This window comes from Peromyscus maniculatus, chromosome 23, assembly GCF_049852395.1.
Source record: "Peromyscus maniculatus bairdii isolate BWxNUB_F1_BW_parent chromosome 23, HU_Pman_BW_mat_3.1, whole genome shotgun sequence".
Classification (NCBI taxonomy): Eukaryota; Metazoa; Chordata; class Mammalia; order Rodentia; family Cricetidae; genus Peromyscus; species Peromyscus maniculatus.
Genome location: NC_134874.1, coordinates 5,882,731 through 5,897,051, shown reverse-complemented (window position 1 = coordinate 5,897,051; position 14,321 = coordinate 5,882,731). Strand labels below are relative to the sequence as shown.

The window sequence follows — 14,321 nt, the reverse complement described above, 5'->3', positions numbered from 1 at the left end:
TGGTGCATGAGCTGGCTATTTATAGCCCATTATCTATGGTGGGACATCTTGCACATCCTTGATGCAGGGGCAGGTGGCTTGACCCTTCCTGAACTGAATGGATCAGGTTTTGCTGACTCCCCCTGGAGGCCTTACCCTAATGGAGGAGGGGAAGGAGGGTCAGTCAGCGGAGCAGGTGGAGTTACAAAGACTGGGAGGAAAGATGAGAGGCAGACCTGTGGTTGGTATGTAAAATGAATAAAAAATGTCAAATAAAATGTTTTAATAAATAAAACATAAAAAAAAGATTGCAACACGTCTTTACATCTAACACAAATGTTGCACAACATAAACAAATGTAACACATCTTCAGATAATATTCCACAATACCCCTCCCCTCCTTTTCTGTACCTCTCCCTGCCTCAGCTCTCCCTCTCCATCCCTTTTCTGTCTCCTCTAATCCCTGATTATCTTGTACAAGCTTCTCATTTTTTTTGTTTTTTTATTTTGTTTTTGTTTTTTTTTTTTGCTTGTTTCCTTTTTCGAGACAGAGTTTCTTTGTGTAATACTCCTGATCATCAGGTGAGAGCACTTTCTGCTCTTGCTGAGGACCGGGAGTTCAGTTCTCAACAACCACCACATGGTGGCTGAAGAACAATGTCCACTGACCCAATGCCCTCTGCCTCTGGGTTTGGCCTTCTCTCATGTTCCCTCTAACATATCATCCCAGCGCCTCCTTTTCCCCACTTCTAACTTCATCACTGGATAAAAACTTTGTTAAGGTGAGTTGAGTTTGTCTCCTCGCTCAAGACCCCCTACCCTTCCAGCAGGACTCTGGACAGTCACTACAAGCTACTACCAATCACTGCCCCTGCGCAGGTAGCTCAGGCTGCACCTGTTGCTCACCAGGCCTGACCTTGGTAAGTTCAAGGCCTGACCATTGGGACTCCAGTGGGGATGGGGTTGGGGTTAGAGACACGGAGAACTGGGCAGCTGGTCACTAAAGGAAAAGAGTGACTGACAACCATGTAGCCTTAAAACACCAATGAGAAATGTTAATCCTAAACTTGGTTAACCAGGGAACCAGTGATTAACCTGGCTTTACCTTCGGAGTCTCATGATAGAAAAAGGCAAAGAAGAGGATTGTTCTGTTTTCTTTGTTCAAAAAGTTCGGCTGCTGTGTGCTTTAGCAGGACATTATCCTGTGGTGCGTGTTTAGGCAAAAGAAGACTGGAAGGTCAACAGGATGTAATTCTGCCTCCAGGTCATTTACTGTCAGTCCAGTGTGGTTTCCTATATCCAGTTTCTTTTTTTCCCCAAGATTGATTGATTGATTGATTGATTGATTGGTTATGTGTTCTGAATGTCTGCCTGCAGGCCAGAGGAGGGCACCATATCTCTTATAGATGATTTGTGAGCCACCATCTGGGTTTTCTGTAGCTCTGGAGTCTGTCCTGAAACTGGCTCTATAGAACTTGCTGGCGTCTAGCTTGCAAAGAACTGCCAATCTCTGCATCTCCAGTGCAGGGAATAAAGGCCTGCAGGGACACCACCCAGCGAGTGCAGAAGTTTTAGAGCAAGATGTCCCCTTTAGTGCCTGTGTGACACTCAATCTTTCTCTCTTCTCTCCTCTCCTAACTCTGTCTTTCTTTTTTCCCTCCCCACCCGTCCTCTTCCCTTCTTTCCTTTCCATTTTCTCTCCTCATCTCTCCACTCTCCTTCTCTTTTCTGTCCCCTCTATCTCCCTATGTATCTCAGGCTGGCTTCTTCTTTATTTTGATATTGTTTTTTAAGTGTTTTGAGACAGGGTCTCTTTAACAGTCCTGGATGTCCTGGAACTTGCTTTTAGACCAGGTTTGACAAGAACTGAAGAGACCTGCCTACCTCTGCCTCTGCTTCTGCATCCCAGAATGCTGGGATGAAAGGCATGGCTGGAATCATCACCCACTCTTCAAGGTGCTTGCTTCCTAGAAAGGTCTTTCCCATTAACCTTCAGTTTCCAGGAATGAACAGAATGATGTTCACTGCAGATCTAGTTATGTTCAGTAGACAGAGAATACAATCACCAAAGCTGAGTTCATTCTATATGTGCTTTATTAGAGGGGGCAGTGTGTAGTGACCACGACCAGGCAGGCAGGGATGGTGTAGACAGTAACTGAGGTGACAAGTCTAACACTTAATGCCTTTGTTCTCCTTGTTGTATGGAGCCTGTGAGAAGCAGATGGCAGCCTCGCGGTCACAGTTGCAGATGAAGGCCTCACAGGGGTCGTTTTCGTCTGGAGAGAAACAAGAAAGGAAGTTGAGTGGAGCCCATGACCCTGCTCCCTATTTTCTATGGCCAAAGGACCCAGTGGCCCTCCCATTGATGCAGCTATGGTCTGAAAGACAACGCACATGGAAGTCCATTGGGTTGTCCAAATTGCTGGAACACACTGATAATATGAACATTAGTTGTTGTGGCTGAGGAGATGGCACAGTTGGTAAAGTGGTTGGCATACAATCATGAGGGCCTGACCTAGAATGCCCAGAGACCCTGTAAAAAAGCAAGGTGTGATGGGGCATCTGTAACTCTGTTGGGAAGTGCAGTGAGGAGCATGGATCCCCAAAAGTTGTTGCTCATTCAGGCTAGTTAAAGGTGAGTGTCATATTTAGTGTGTGTGTGTGTGTGTGTGTGTGTGTGTGTGTGTGTATTGTGAGAGAGAGAGAAAGAGAGAGGAAGAGAGAGAGAGAGAGAGAGAGAGAGAGAGAGAGAGAGAGAGAGAGAGAGAGAGACTCTAAAGACATGGGAGAGAGTGACTGAAGAAGACACGGGATGCCAACCCATTCCTATACATAAAAATAAACACATATATTTAATCCTAAAACCTATAAAAATACAATTATCAGTCAGATAGTGGTGGCACACACCTTTAATTCCAGCACTTGGTAGGCAGAGGAAGGTATATCTCTCTGAGTTTGATGTCAGCATGGTCTACAGAGCAAGCTCCAGGACAGGCTCAAAGCTACACAGAGAAACTCTGTCTCAAAAAAAACTACAAATATGAATTACCACTTATAAATTTATATAACTGAAGATAAACCTGTCTCCACCAAGTGCTGGATTGCAAGTGTGAACCAAAAGACTCAATGTATGGGTTCTGGAGGAGCAAGATGGCTCTGTGCATGCTAGGCAAGATCTCTAACAGCTCATCTATATTCCCAGTCCTCTGAATCCTCACCTTTAAAATAAAAATGATATAAATGTTGCCCTGCATAGGTGTTTAGTCCAGTATCTGACTTATAGCCAATGATGCAGCTTTCAGTTGTTTAGTCAATATGGAATCAGTATAAAACAGCAGCTAAGAGGAGAGGCTTTTGGCAGGCAAGATGGCTCAGGGAATACAGGCACTTGCTGCCAAGTCTGAACCCAAATTCCATCCCCAGGACTCACATGGTTGAAAGAACAGACTTCTGCAAGTTGTCCTCAGACCTGCACACCTGTTTTATGGCACAGAAATGCCTCCCCCGGTAATAAATAAAATCTTGAAATTTTTTTTTAAAAAAAAGGCTTTGGAATGATGTAGATCAGTGTTCCAGAACCAAATGTCATCACTTCTAAGCTGGGTGGCCATCGCCAAGTGACCCTGCCTTCCTCAGTTTCCTCATCAGTGACCTCATATATATTTTAGTGTGTACCTGATAAGGTTGTTGTGAGGTCACATGAGACCAAGGAAATCACCACTAAATGGTGATTGCCCTTGTTACTTCCCTGCCTCCTCCAAACCTGTGAGGGACTAAGCAGAATCCAGAGGTCCCAGAGGGTAAACCTACCACTACAGGTGACCTCAATCCCAGAGCATGAGTATGAGTAGGAGGTGGTGTAGGGGTTCTCTATGAGGAATTTGCAGCTATCCATCTTCATGACCTGACCGTAGCAATTGTCGTGAGTCTGGCAGCACCTGGAGAGAGGAAGAAACAGCTGAGAAAGGACTATGGACCCACAGGACATCAGTTCTCACCTGCAGTCTTTCTCCAACATGTGAGGATGATTAAAACATGATATTCCAGAATAAATCATCCTGAGGCTTGAGATTTTGTGATTTCTATTAAGCATATATTTATTGAAAGCAACTTCTGTGGAGTGTAGTGGTGTCTACCATTAATCCCAGTACTTGAGGGGCAAAGGCAGATGAACACTAAGTTCAAGTCCAGCATGCTCTTCAGAAGGAATTCTAGGAAACCTAGGGTTACAAGAGAACCCCTGTCTGGAAACTAACAAACAAAAATAATAAATAAACTAAACAGAATATATTATGTCTGGGGAATCTGCATGTCTCCTATTTGTGGCTCATGATGCTCTGCTTGTGTGCTGTCCCCACCAGAACCCAGACCCTCCAGTCTCCCACCAGATGGATCACTCACCTGTCTAACCCATCCACCGGAGTGCCTGAGCCCCCGAAGCCACAGTAGCAGCCATAGTTGTTGTATTCCAACAAGGGATGACTCGCAGGGATGGTGCATTTGATCATGTGGTCTAACTGCAACAAAGACCGACGGCTGATGCTGTGTGCCGTAGCGCCTGCTGCAAGAATGCACAGCACACTCCATCAATCCCACTTGGCTTTACCAGGTGTCTGATGCCTACCTGCTAGCTTCCTCCTGACTCCTACCAGATGCTGCATCAGGAGAGCAGTGAAGAGATCTGAGTGTGTGTGTGTGTGTGTGTGTGTGTGTGTGTGTGCAAGTGTGTGCAAACGTGTGCAGGTGTGTGCTTGCCTGCAAACAGGTTCATAAGCATGCACTTGTTCACACTCATAAATAACATGCTACACGAGGAGACCCCAAAACAACTTAAGGGAGATGGTTTTCTCATTCTACTAGGTAGGTATTGTAGAGGAGACTAACGTCACCAGGCCTGTGCAAAAAGCTGTCTACCTATCTGAGATAAGGAGTTGTTGCCCTGTCACCAAGCTAGCCTCAGACTTCATAGGAACCCTCTGGCCTCAGCCTCCTGAGTGGTAGGATTATAAGTGAACACCACTGTATCTGGCTGGGCTGACTGCCCAGGACTAAGTTGTATAGACATTGCCTTTTGCCTTGCTTGCCTGCTCATTTCTCACTGTCAGGACAGACAGACACCACATTCTGTGCTCTCCTAGGGTCTCTGTGTTGAAGAGCTGAGAACACTCTCATCTACAGCCAGGGACAAACTGACCTCTTAGTTCAATAACCCAACAACCCAACCATCTGTTAAGTTTGAAAGCTGCCCCACCCCTACTCAAGCCTAGGGGAAACCCTAGCCTTAGCCAGCAGTGGGATTCATCACAGTTCTAGCTGAGACCTTGAGCCAGAGAAGCAGCCAACACATGCTGAATGTTTTACACTGGAAGAATTAGGAGGAATCTGTTGTATGGCCATGTACAGCTCATAGACAAGGATAATGGTCAGATCATTATTGTAAGGTCAGCATTTGATTAAAAAAGAAACTGATCGTCTGCTGAGGAGTAGGTAAATAATCCAGAATTCAGAATACACCGGGATACTTGGTCACCATTAAAATGCAGGAAAAGACAGGTAGAGTGGAACACACACTCTGTGATACCAGCACTCTGGAGGCTGAGGCATGTGAATATCTAAGTTCAAGCCAGGATGGTCTTTAGAGTGAATTCCAGACCAGCTATCACTATTTGAAGAAACACTCTCATGTAAAGTGCCCAGAAAAAAAGAATTGCAGTCCTAATCTTCAGGTGTAACCATTGGGAACTGTGCATTGAAGACCAGGGAGATGGTGGTCACCCACAGGGGACAAGGGTCCTACCTGTGAGCAGAGTGATCAGCAGAAGGAGTTTCATCTTGAGTGTGTGGAGGACGCAAGTGACTTCTCTTTTTATAGGTCTGTGTGTAATCCTAAGCCTTGGGAGGCTGAGGTAAGTGTTGGCTGGAATGTTGAGTTGAAGGCAGCCTGAGCCAGAACTATATAATCCTGTAAAAAACTAATAATAATAATAAGGGCTGGAGAGATGACTCTGCAGTCAGGAGTCTTGTTGAGCTTGTGTGGGACCCAGGCTCAGGTCCAGATGCCACAAGGCAACTCACAATTGCCTATGATCCTGGTTCTGGAGGATCAGACCCCTCCTCTGGCCTCTGTAGGCACTGCTCACACTCAGTTCACAGACACACATGCGGGCATAGGGCTCAAACACATAAAATAAAAGTCAATGTCTTTGAAAAGGAAAAAGAAAAATCACACTGTCAAGACACTTTAGGCCCAAGGTGCCAGGGCAATATGGCAGAGACAGAAGGGGCTTCATTGCTTGTGTAGGTGACTGTAGTGAACTTTCCAAGGGATCATCTGAGTTGACCTAGAGGGTAAAGGTGCCAGCTCTTGTGGATATGGGGTAAGCAGGGAACCCCAACCACAGGCTATTAGACCCCAACAGGAACCCAAACAAGAACTTCAGTTGTGACCATTATGAAGCTGTGCATTGAAGACTTGGGAGATGGTGGGCACTCATAGGGGAGAAGGGTCCTACCTGTGAGCAGAGTGACCAGGAGAAGAAGTTTCATCCTGAGTGAGGGGAGAACTCAGTGACTTCTCTTTAGAGTCCTATAGCTGTGCTCTGACAGTGTCCAGTCAGCACACGGGGCCTGTGACTACTGTGTGTGTATCATAGAGGTAGAATATGTGCACCCTCACACACAGTCCGGACCTGCAGAGCTACTGTAGATGGTGACAGAGCCAGAATCAGTGCTGTCACAGAGTCACAGAGAAAGGGCTAGCTCCACACCCCAACCAGCTCAAGCCAGTGAGTTTGCAAAGTGCCAAGTCCCTCCCCTGTGGATGCTTCGAGGTCATAAGGAGATCTAGACATTGCTTCTGGAGTCAGGTCTGAGGGATGCAGATAGAGACATATTGCCCCAGGCAGGAGTAGCTGGCCCCTACAATACTGTTAACTGTATAAAGTACATGTTAAGTCTGTCCCAAGAATCTGACACAGCCTATGAGGTAGATCCAGTATATACTCAATCTTTTATTAATTAACCAACAAATTAATGGGTGTTGTTTGTGTGAAAGAGACAGAGACAGAGAGAGCACTTGTGTGCACATGTGGAGGTCAGAGAAGAACTCTGTGGAGTCAGGTCTCTCCTTCCTCCTTTAAATCAGTTCCAAGAATAAACTCAGATCAAGACGCTTGGATTGTTGGATAGGTCTTACTAACCTACAAACTTCATTAAAAACTAGAAATGGCCAGGTGGTGGTGGCAGCGGTGCACGCCTTTAATCTTAGCACTCAGGAGGCAGAGGCAGGCAGATCTCTGTGAGTTCGAGGCCAGCCTGAGCTACCAAGTGAGTTCCAGGAAAGGCACAAAGCTACACAGAGAAACACTGTCATGGAAAACCAAAAAAAAAAAAAAGAAGAAAAAGAAAAAAAATTAGGCAGATGGTGGTGGTGGTGGTGGTGGTGGTGGTGATGGTGGTGGTGGTGGAGTGCATGCCTTTAATGTCAACACTCAGGAGGCAGAAGCAGGCAAATATCTGAGTTTGACGCTAGTCTGGTCTCAGAGTGAATTTAAGGACAGCATGAAATACACAAAGAAACACTGTATAAAAAAACAAAAAAAAATAAAAAAGAAAGACAGACATCACATGCCTTCACAACAGATGTGCCCACAGGCCAATATGATGCAGGCCATCCTTCAGCTGAGTCTCTCCCTACCCAATGTGTGAAGCTGACAATCATCGATTACAGAGGCTGGAGAGATGGGTCAGTACAAAAGAGCACTTTCTGCTCTTGCTGAGGAACAGGGTTCAATTCTCGGCAATCACATGGTGGCTGGTGAACAATGTCTGCTGGCCCAACGCCCTCTGGCCTCTGCATTTGACCATCTGTCATGTACCCTGTAACTTAGCACCCTGGCACCTCTTCCTCCCCACTACTCACCTCTTCTCTGGATACAAACCATGTAGGGTGAGTTGAGTTGGTTTTCTCCATACTCAAGATCCCCCTACCCTTCCAACAGGACTCTGGACAGCCATTACCAGCTACTACCAGTCACTACATCTGCATAGGCTGCTCTAGCTGCACCTGTTGCCCACCAGGCCTGAACTAGGGAGGGGTGAGAACTGAATTTGAGCCACAGGTGGGGATGAGGTTGGAGGTGAAAAAGCTGAGGACTGGGCAGCTGTTCACTAAAGGAAAGTGAAAACCATGTAGCCTTTAGCCAATGAGACATCTCATTTCTAAATCCTGTTGATCAGGGAACCAGAGATTAACCTGGCTTCACCTGTGGGGTTGGGTGAGAGAGAAAGGTAGAGAAGAGGATGTGCTCTGTTTTGATTCTTAGAAAAAGTTAAGCTGCTGTGTACTTTACTGGGACTATTATCCTGTGGTGTGTGTTTAGGCACAGAGAAGACTGGAAGGTCACTGGTATAAGAAAACTGCAAAACCTCTGGGTTTGGTGTCCCGGGTTTTGGCACCAAATGTTAGTAAATTGATGGTTGAAACTGCGAGGAAACAGTTCAGCCCTAGAGGGCGAGGTATCCCGGACACCTCAGAGCTACTTAGGACAAGAGCTCTGCCCTGAAGGTGTCCCGGACACCTGGAGCTGTTTAGGACAACTGTGTTGGCTGGGACTGCAACAAAACAGCCCAACCTTGGAAAGGAAGGTTTTCTGACTTCTCGGGAGAGTCAGGCCTGGAACTGCTTCAGCAAGGAAGGGTTATCCTGACTCTTCAGGAAGGTCAGGATATACCTAGTATGATGGTATGATGGGGGATGGTTTCCCCGCAGGACACAGCAATCCTGCTCCTCTCCTGGAGAGCCACCATCTCTGGCTCAGTGTTACCAGCTCTTTCTCTCTCAGTCCACTATGGGACGTCCCATAAAGGTTCTACTGTTCAGCTCCCCCTTGCTCAGTCCTCTATGGGACGTCCAATAAAGGTTCTACTGTTCAGCTCCCCCTTGCTCAGTCTACTATTGGACGTCCCAGCAAGGTTCTTGTGTTCAGCTGTCAATGAAGGCCTTCACCCAATACTCTTTTGAGAAAGAGGTTTATTTGGGAAGGAGGAGTCCAGGAGAGTAGCTGCCTCTACCAGGGTGGAGAGAACAGCTCACAACTGACCCGCCAGGGCAGTTTATATAGGATGTCTAGGGGTCAGAGTCAACTGTGATTAGTTAGTTTATTTTCTGCCCAGGTATTGGCCAGTTTTGTGAGCAAGGGGCAGAGCTGGCCCTGATTTCAGGGCCAAACTGTGTTTTTTTCACTGGCCTTTCTTGGCTTTTTGACACTACCTCTAAAGCCAGGACACATATCTTTCACTGACTCTGATTCTAGGGGCCAAGAGTGTTATTTTGGTACTAGTCTCAGAGTCAGGGCATATTTCTTGGGTTCTGGGTTTGGGAATAAAGTGTTCATTTCTCTGGCTCAGGTCCCAAACACAAGCTGTGTTTCTTTCCCTGGTCCTGAGCCCTAGGGCCAGGATTCTGCTGTCCTGCTGTGATTGGTTGATTTCACAATCAGTTGGACAGGGGCAGAGATGGCTCTGATCTGAGCTAAACTGTGTTTCTCTCACTGGCCTTATCTGAGCCATCCTTCCCTAATTCTGGGCTCCAGGGTCAGGGTGAGTTTCTCTAGCCAGCCCCTTTTCCCTACAACCGGGATGTAAGCCTGCCTTTGAATCATTATGGTCAGTCTAGTTTGGTTTCCTATATCCACTTCTTATGATTAGCTCACAGCAGAAGTGTTTTGAGTCCAATATTTTTAGGACCAAGATTTTGCCTTTAGTGCCCATGTGACTCTGCTTCTTTCTCTCTTCTGTCCCCTCCTACCTCTCTGTCTTCCCTTTCCTTCTCTCTTCACCCCTCCCCTCTGTTGTTATTTTTAACCCTTTTGTCACTTGCTCTTTTATATTATTTAAAGATGTGTTACATATGTTTGTACTGTAGAATGTTTGTTTTACTACTCAGCTCCCAAATAAATAATACACATGGAGACTTATTATTACTTACAAATGTCTGGCCTTAGCTTGGCTTATTTATAGCCAGCTTTCCTTAATCTAAATTATCCCATCTGCCTTTTGCCTCTGGGATTTTTCCTTTCCTACTTCTGTATATCTTACTTTCACACTTACCCTATGACTGACATGTGGCTGGGTGCCTGGGTGGCTTGGCCCCTAGCATCCTCTTCTCCTTGTTCTCTTGCTCCTTCTCCTTCTTCTTCCCTTTCTTCCAGATGTTTCCTCGCTTTATTCTCTCTGCCTGCCAGACCCTCCTATTCTTTCTCATGCCTTGCTATTGGCCAGTTCTTTATTAGATGTTTTAGGCAGGCAAAAAACAAAGCTTCACAGAGTTGAACAAATGCCACATAAAAGAATGCAACACATCTTTGCATTATTAAAACAAACATTCTACAGTATAAACATATGTAACACATCTTCAAAAAATATACAACAACAGTTCCCCCTTTTGTCTAAATAAACAGGAAAGGTTTTAAGCTTACCATAGGTAAAATGTATACAACAAAGCAGTTATCAAGTAAGAATTACATATACAATGTTCAGCCTATTTGTACTTAGCAAATTCAGAGAAAACACTCCACCATCATGTCATCTTAGTTACTCCAAAGTTCTATACCTAATTTACTTTCTATCACAATTAAGGAAAACTGCAACTGTAACTATCAAGCCTTCCACTCCATCCAAGACCCCTGAGTAAACAGGAAGTGCATTGAAAGCAACTTCCAAATCTCTAGAAGTGACAGAGACACCCTTCCAGTGGTACTGAGGACGGCCGCACCCAACTACTACATGTCAGTGTGTCTGTACAGGGACTCTAGCTGCACCCGGGGCTCACAAGGCCTCTCCTTGGGAGTGGTGAGGCCTGAGTTTGGGACACAGATGGGAATGGGGTTGGGGGTGAAAAGGCAGAGGACTGGGCAGCTGTTCACTAAAGGAGTAGAGAGAGTGAGAACCACAGAGCCTTTAGCCAATGAGAAATCTTATTCCTGAAACTGGTAGACCAGGGAACCAGAGATTAACCTGGCTTCACCTGCAGGGTGCTGTGAGAGAGAAAGGTAGAGAAGAGGAAGTGTTCCCTTTTGTAAGTTACAAAAAGTTAGGCTGCTGTGTGCTTCAGCAGGGCAACTATCCTGTGCTATGTGCGTAGGCACAGGGAAGACTCAGAGGCCATCAGGATATAATCCTGCCTTCCGGTCATTTACAGTCAGTCCAGTTTTGTTTCCACGTCCTACACTGAGCACATAGCAGAGGTGCTTTGAGTCCCTTATTTTTAGAGTCAAGGTGTTCCTTTAGGGCCCATGTGACACTGCTTCTTTCTCTCTTCTCTTCCCCTCTTCCCTCTCTGTCTTCTCTTTCCTTCCCTACCCACAGCTCCTCTCCCTTTCTCCCCTTCTCCTTCTGTTTCTCTCTACTCCCCCTACCCCCACCCAATGTATCTCAGGCTGAGTTCTTCTTTTGTTGTTTTTAGGGTCACAGTTTCATTGTGTAACAGTTCTAGCTGTCCTGGAACTCGATTCTTAGACCAGGTCCTCCTTGAACTCAAGAGATCTGCCTCTGCCTCTGCCTCTGCCTCTGCCTCTGCCTCTGCCTCTGCCTCTGACTCTGACTCTGACTCTGACTCTGACTCTGCCTCTGCCTCTGCCTAAAAAAAAAAAGATTGCAACCCTAACAAGAATGTCAGGTGTGACCATTGAGGAATTGTGGCATTGAAGTCAAGGGAGGTGGTGGGAGGGCACCCAGAGGGGCAAGGGTCCTACTATGAGCAGAGTGATCAGCAGAAGGAGTTTCATCCTGAGTGTGTGAAGAACTCTCTTTATAGGTCTGTATGTAATCCTAACACTTGGGAGGTTGAGGCAAGTCTTGACTAGAATGTTGAGTTGGAGGACATCCTGACCCAGAATTATATACTACTGTAAATAATAATAATAATAATAATAATAATAATAATAATAATAATAATAATGGCTGGAGAGATGGCTCTGCAGTCAGGAGCACTTGATGAGCTTGTGTGGGATCCAGGCTCAGATCCAGCAGCCATGAGGCAGCTCACAACTGTCTATGACCCCGGTTCTGGAAGATCAGACGCCTCCTCTGGCCACTGTAGGCACTGCTCACACTCAGGTTACAGAAATACATGCAGGCAAAGTTTTCATATACATAAAATAAAAGTCAATGTTTTTTAAAAGGAAAAGAAAAATCACATTGTCACAGCACCTTAGGCCCAAGGAAATGGGTGCCAAGGCGATATGGCAGAAACAAGAAGGGGCATCATTGGCTGAGAAGGTGACTGTAGTGGAATTTTTTTCAAGGAGTCATCTGAGTTGACCTAGAGGGTAAAAGTGCCAGCTGTTGTGAACACGGGTGATCACGGAACCCCAACCCACAGGCTATTAGACCCTAACAGGAACCCCAAACCAGAACTTCAGGTGTGACCATTAAGAAGCTGTGCATTGAAGAATTGGGAGGTGGTGCGCACTTCAGGTGTGACCAGCAGGGTCTGAACGTTAAAGACAAGGGAGATGTGGAGGCACTCAGAGGGGACAAGGGTCCTAACTGTGAGCAGAGTGACCAGCAGAAGGAGTTTCATCTTGAGTGTGTGGAGGACTCAAGTGACTTCTCTTTAGAGTCCTGTAGGTGTGCTCTGACAGTGTCCAGTCAGCACACAGTGCCTGTGACTACTGTGTGTATAGCACAGAAGTAGAATATGTGCACCCTCACACACAGTCGCGACCTGCAGAGCTGCTGTAGATGGTGACAGAGCCTGAATCAGTGCTGTCGCAGAGACAGAGAAAGGGCTAGCGCAACACCCCAACCAGCTCAAGTCAGTGACTGGAAAAGTGCCAAGTCCCTCTCCTGTGAATTCTTTGACGTCATGAGAGGGTATAGACATTGCTCCTGGAGTTGTGTGTGAGGGATGCTGATAGTGATTTGTGGTCCCTGGGAGGAGTAGGTGGCCCTAACAATCCTCCATGTTAACTGTCTAAACTACATGTTAATTCTGTCCCAAGAATCTGACACAGCCTCTGAGGTATATCCAGTTACATATTCAATCTTCAATTAATTAACCAATTATTAATGTGTGCTGTTTGTATGAAACAGAAACAGAGACAGAGAGAGCACTTGTGTGCACATGTGGAGGTCAGAGAAGAACTCTGTGGAGTCAGGTCTCTCCTTCTTCCTTTAAATGGGGTCCAGAAATCAAACTCAGTTCAAGAGACTTGTATGGTAGGCTAGTACTTACTAATCCACACACTTCATGAAAAACTAAAAAAGTAGGCAGATGGTGGTGGTGGTGGTGGTGGTGGTGGTGGTGGTGGTGGTGGTGGTGGTGGTGGTGGTGGTGGTGGTGGTTGAGTGCATGCATTTAATGTCAATACTCAGGAGGCAGAAGAAGGTGAATATCTGAGTTTCATGATAGCCTGGTCTACAAAGTGAATTTAAGGAAAGCCTGAGATACACAAAGAAACACTGTCTAAAAAACAAAAAAAATAATAAAAATAAAAAGACAGACAGCAAATGCCTTCACAACAGATGTGTCCATAGGCCAATATGATGCAGGCAATCCTTCAGCTGAGGCTCTCCCTACCCAGTGTGTGAAGCTGACAACCAACCATTGCAGGGGCTGGAGAGATGGCTCAGCACAGAAGAGCACTTTCTATTCTTCCTGAGAAACAGGGTTCAGTTCTGAGCAACCACATGGTGGCTTGTGAACAATGTCTGCTGCTCCAATGCCCTCTTGTCTCTGTGTTTGACCATCTGTCATGTACCCTGTAACTTAGCATCCTAGCACTCTTTTTCCCCACTACTCACCTCTTCCCTGGATACAAACCATGTAGGGTGACTTCAGTTGGTTTTCTTGATACTGAAGATTCCTCTATGGTTCCAGCAGGACTCTGGACAGCCACTCCCAGCTACTACCAGTCACTGCGCCTGCACAGGCGGCTGCAGCTGCACCTGTTGCTCACCAGGCCTGACCTTGGGAAGGGTGAGACCTGAGTTTGAGTCACAGGTGGGCATGAGGTTGGGGGTGAAAAGGCTGAGGACTGGGCAGCTGTTCACTATAGGAAAAGAGAGATCCACATAGCCTGTTGCCAATGAGACATCTCATCCCTAAATCCTATTGATCAGGGAATTGGAGATTAACCTGGCTTCACCTAGGGTTGAGGGATAGAGAAGGGTAGAGGAGACAAAGTATTCTCTTTTATGTGTTCAAAAAGTTAGGCTGCTGTGTACTTTACTGGGACACTTATCCTCTGACGTGTATTTAGACACAGTGGAGATTCAAAGGTCACCAGAATGTAATCCTGCCTTCAGGTCATTTACTCTTAGTTCAGTTTGGTTTCCTA

At 46.1% G+C, this 14,321-nt stretch overlaps 1 protein-coding gene across 1 annotated transcript; it reads right to left on the bottom strand.

Moving 5' to 3' along the window:
* Nucleotides 1-2,148: 2,148 nt before the first annotated feature.
* Nucleotides 2,149-6,525, bottom strand: LOC143270634 (phospholipase A2-like). The gene is made up of 4 exons (XM_076561304.1): nucleotides 6,492-6,525; nucleotides 4,381-4,540; nucleotides 3,790-3,917; nucleotides 2,149-2,255 (listed from the first exon to the last, which is right to left on the bottom strand). Exons 1-4 carry the CDS (start codon nucleotides 6,523-6,525, stop codon nucleotides 2,149-2,151), a joined length of 429 nt encoding a protein of 142 aa, XP_076417419.1.
* Nucleotides 6,526-14,321: the final 7,796 nt, after the last annotated feature.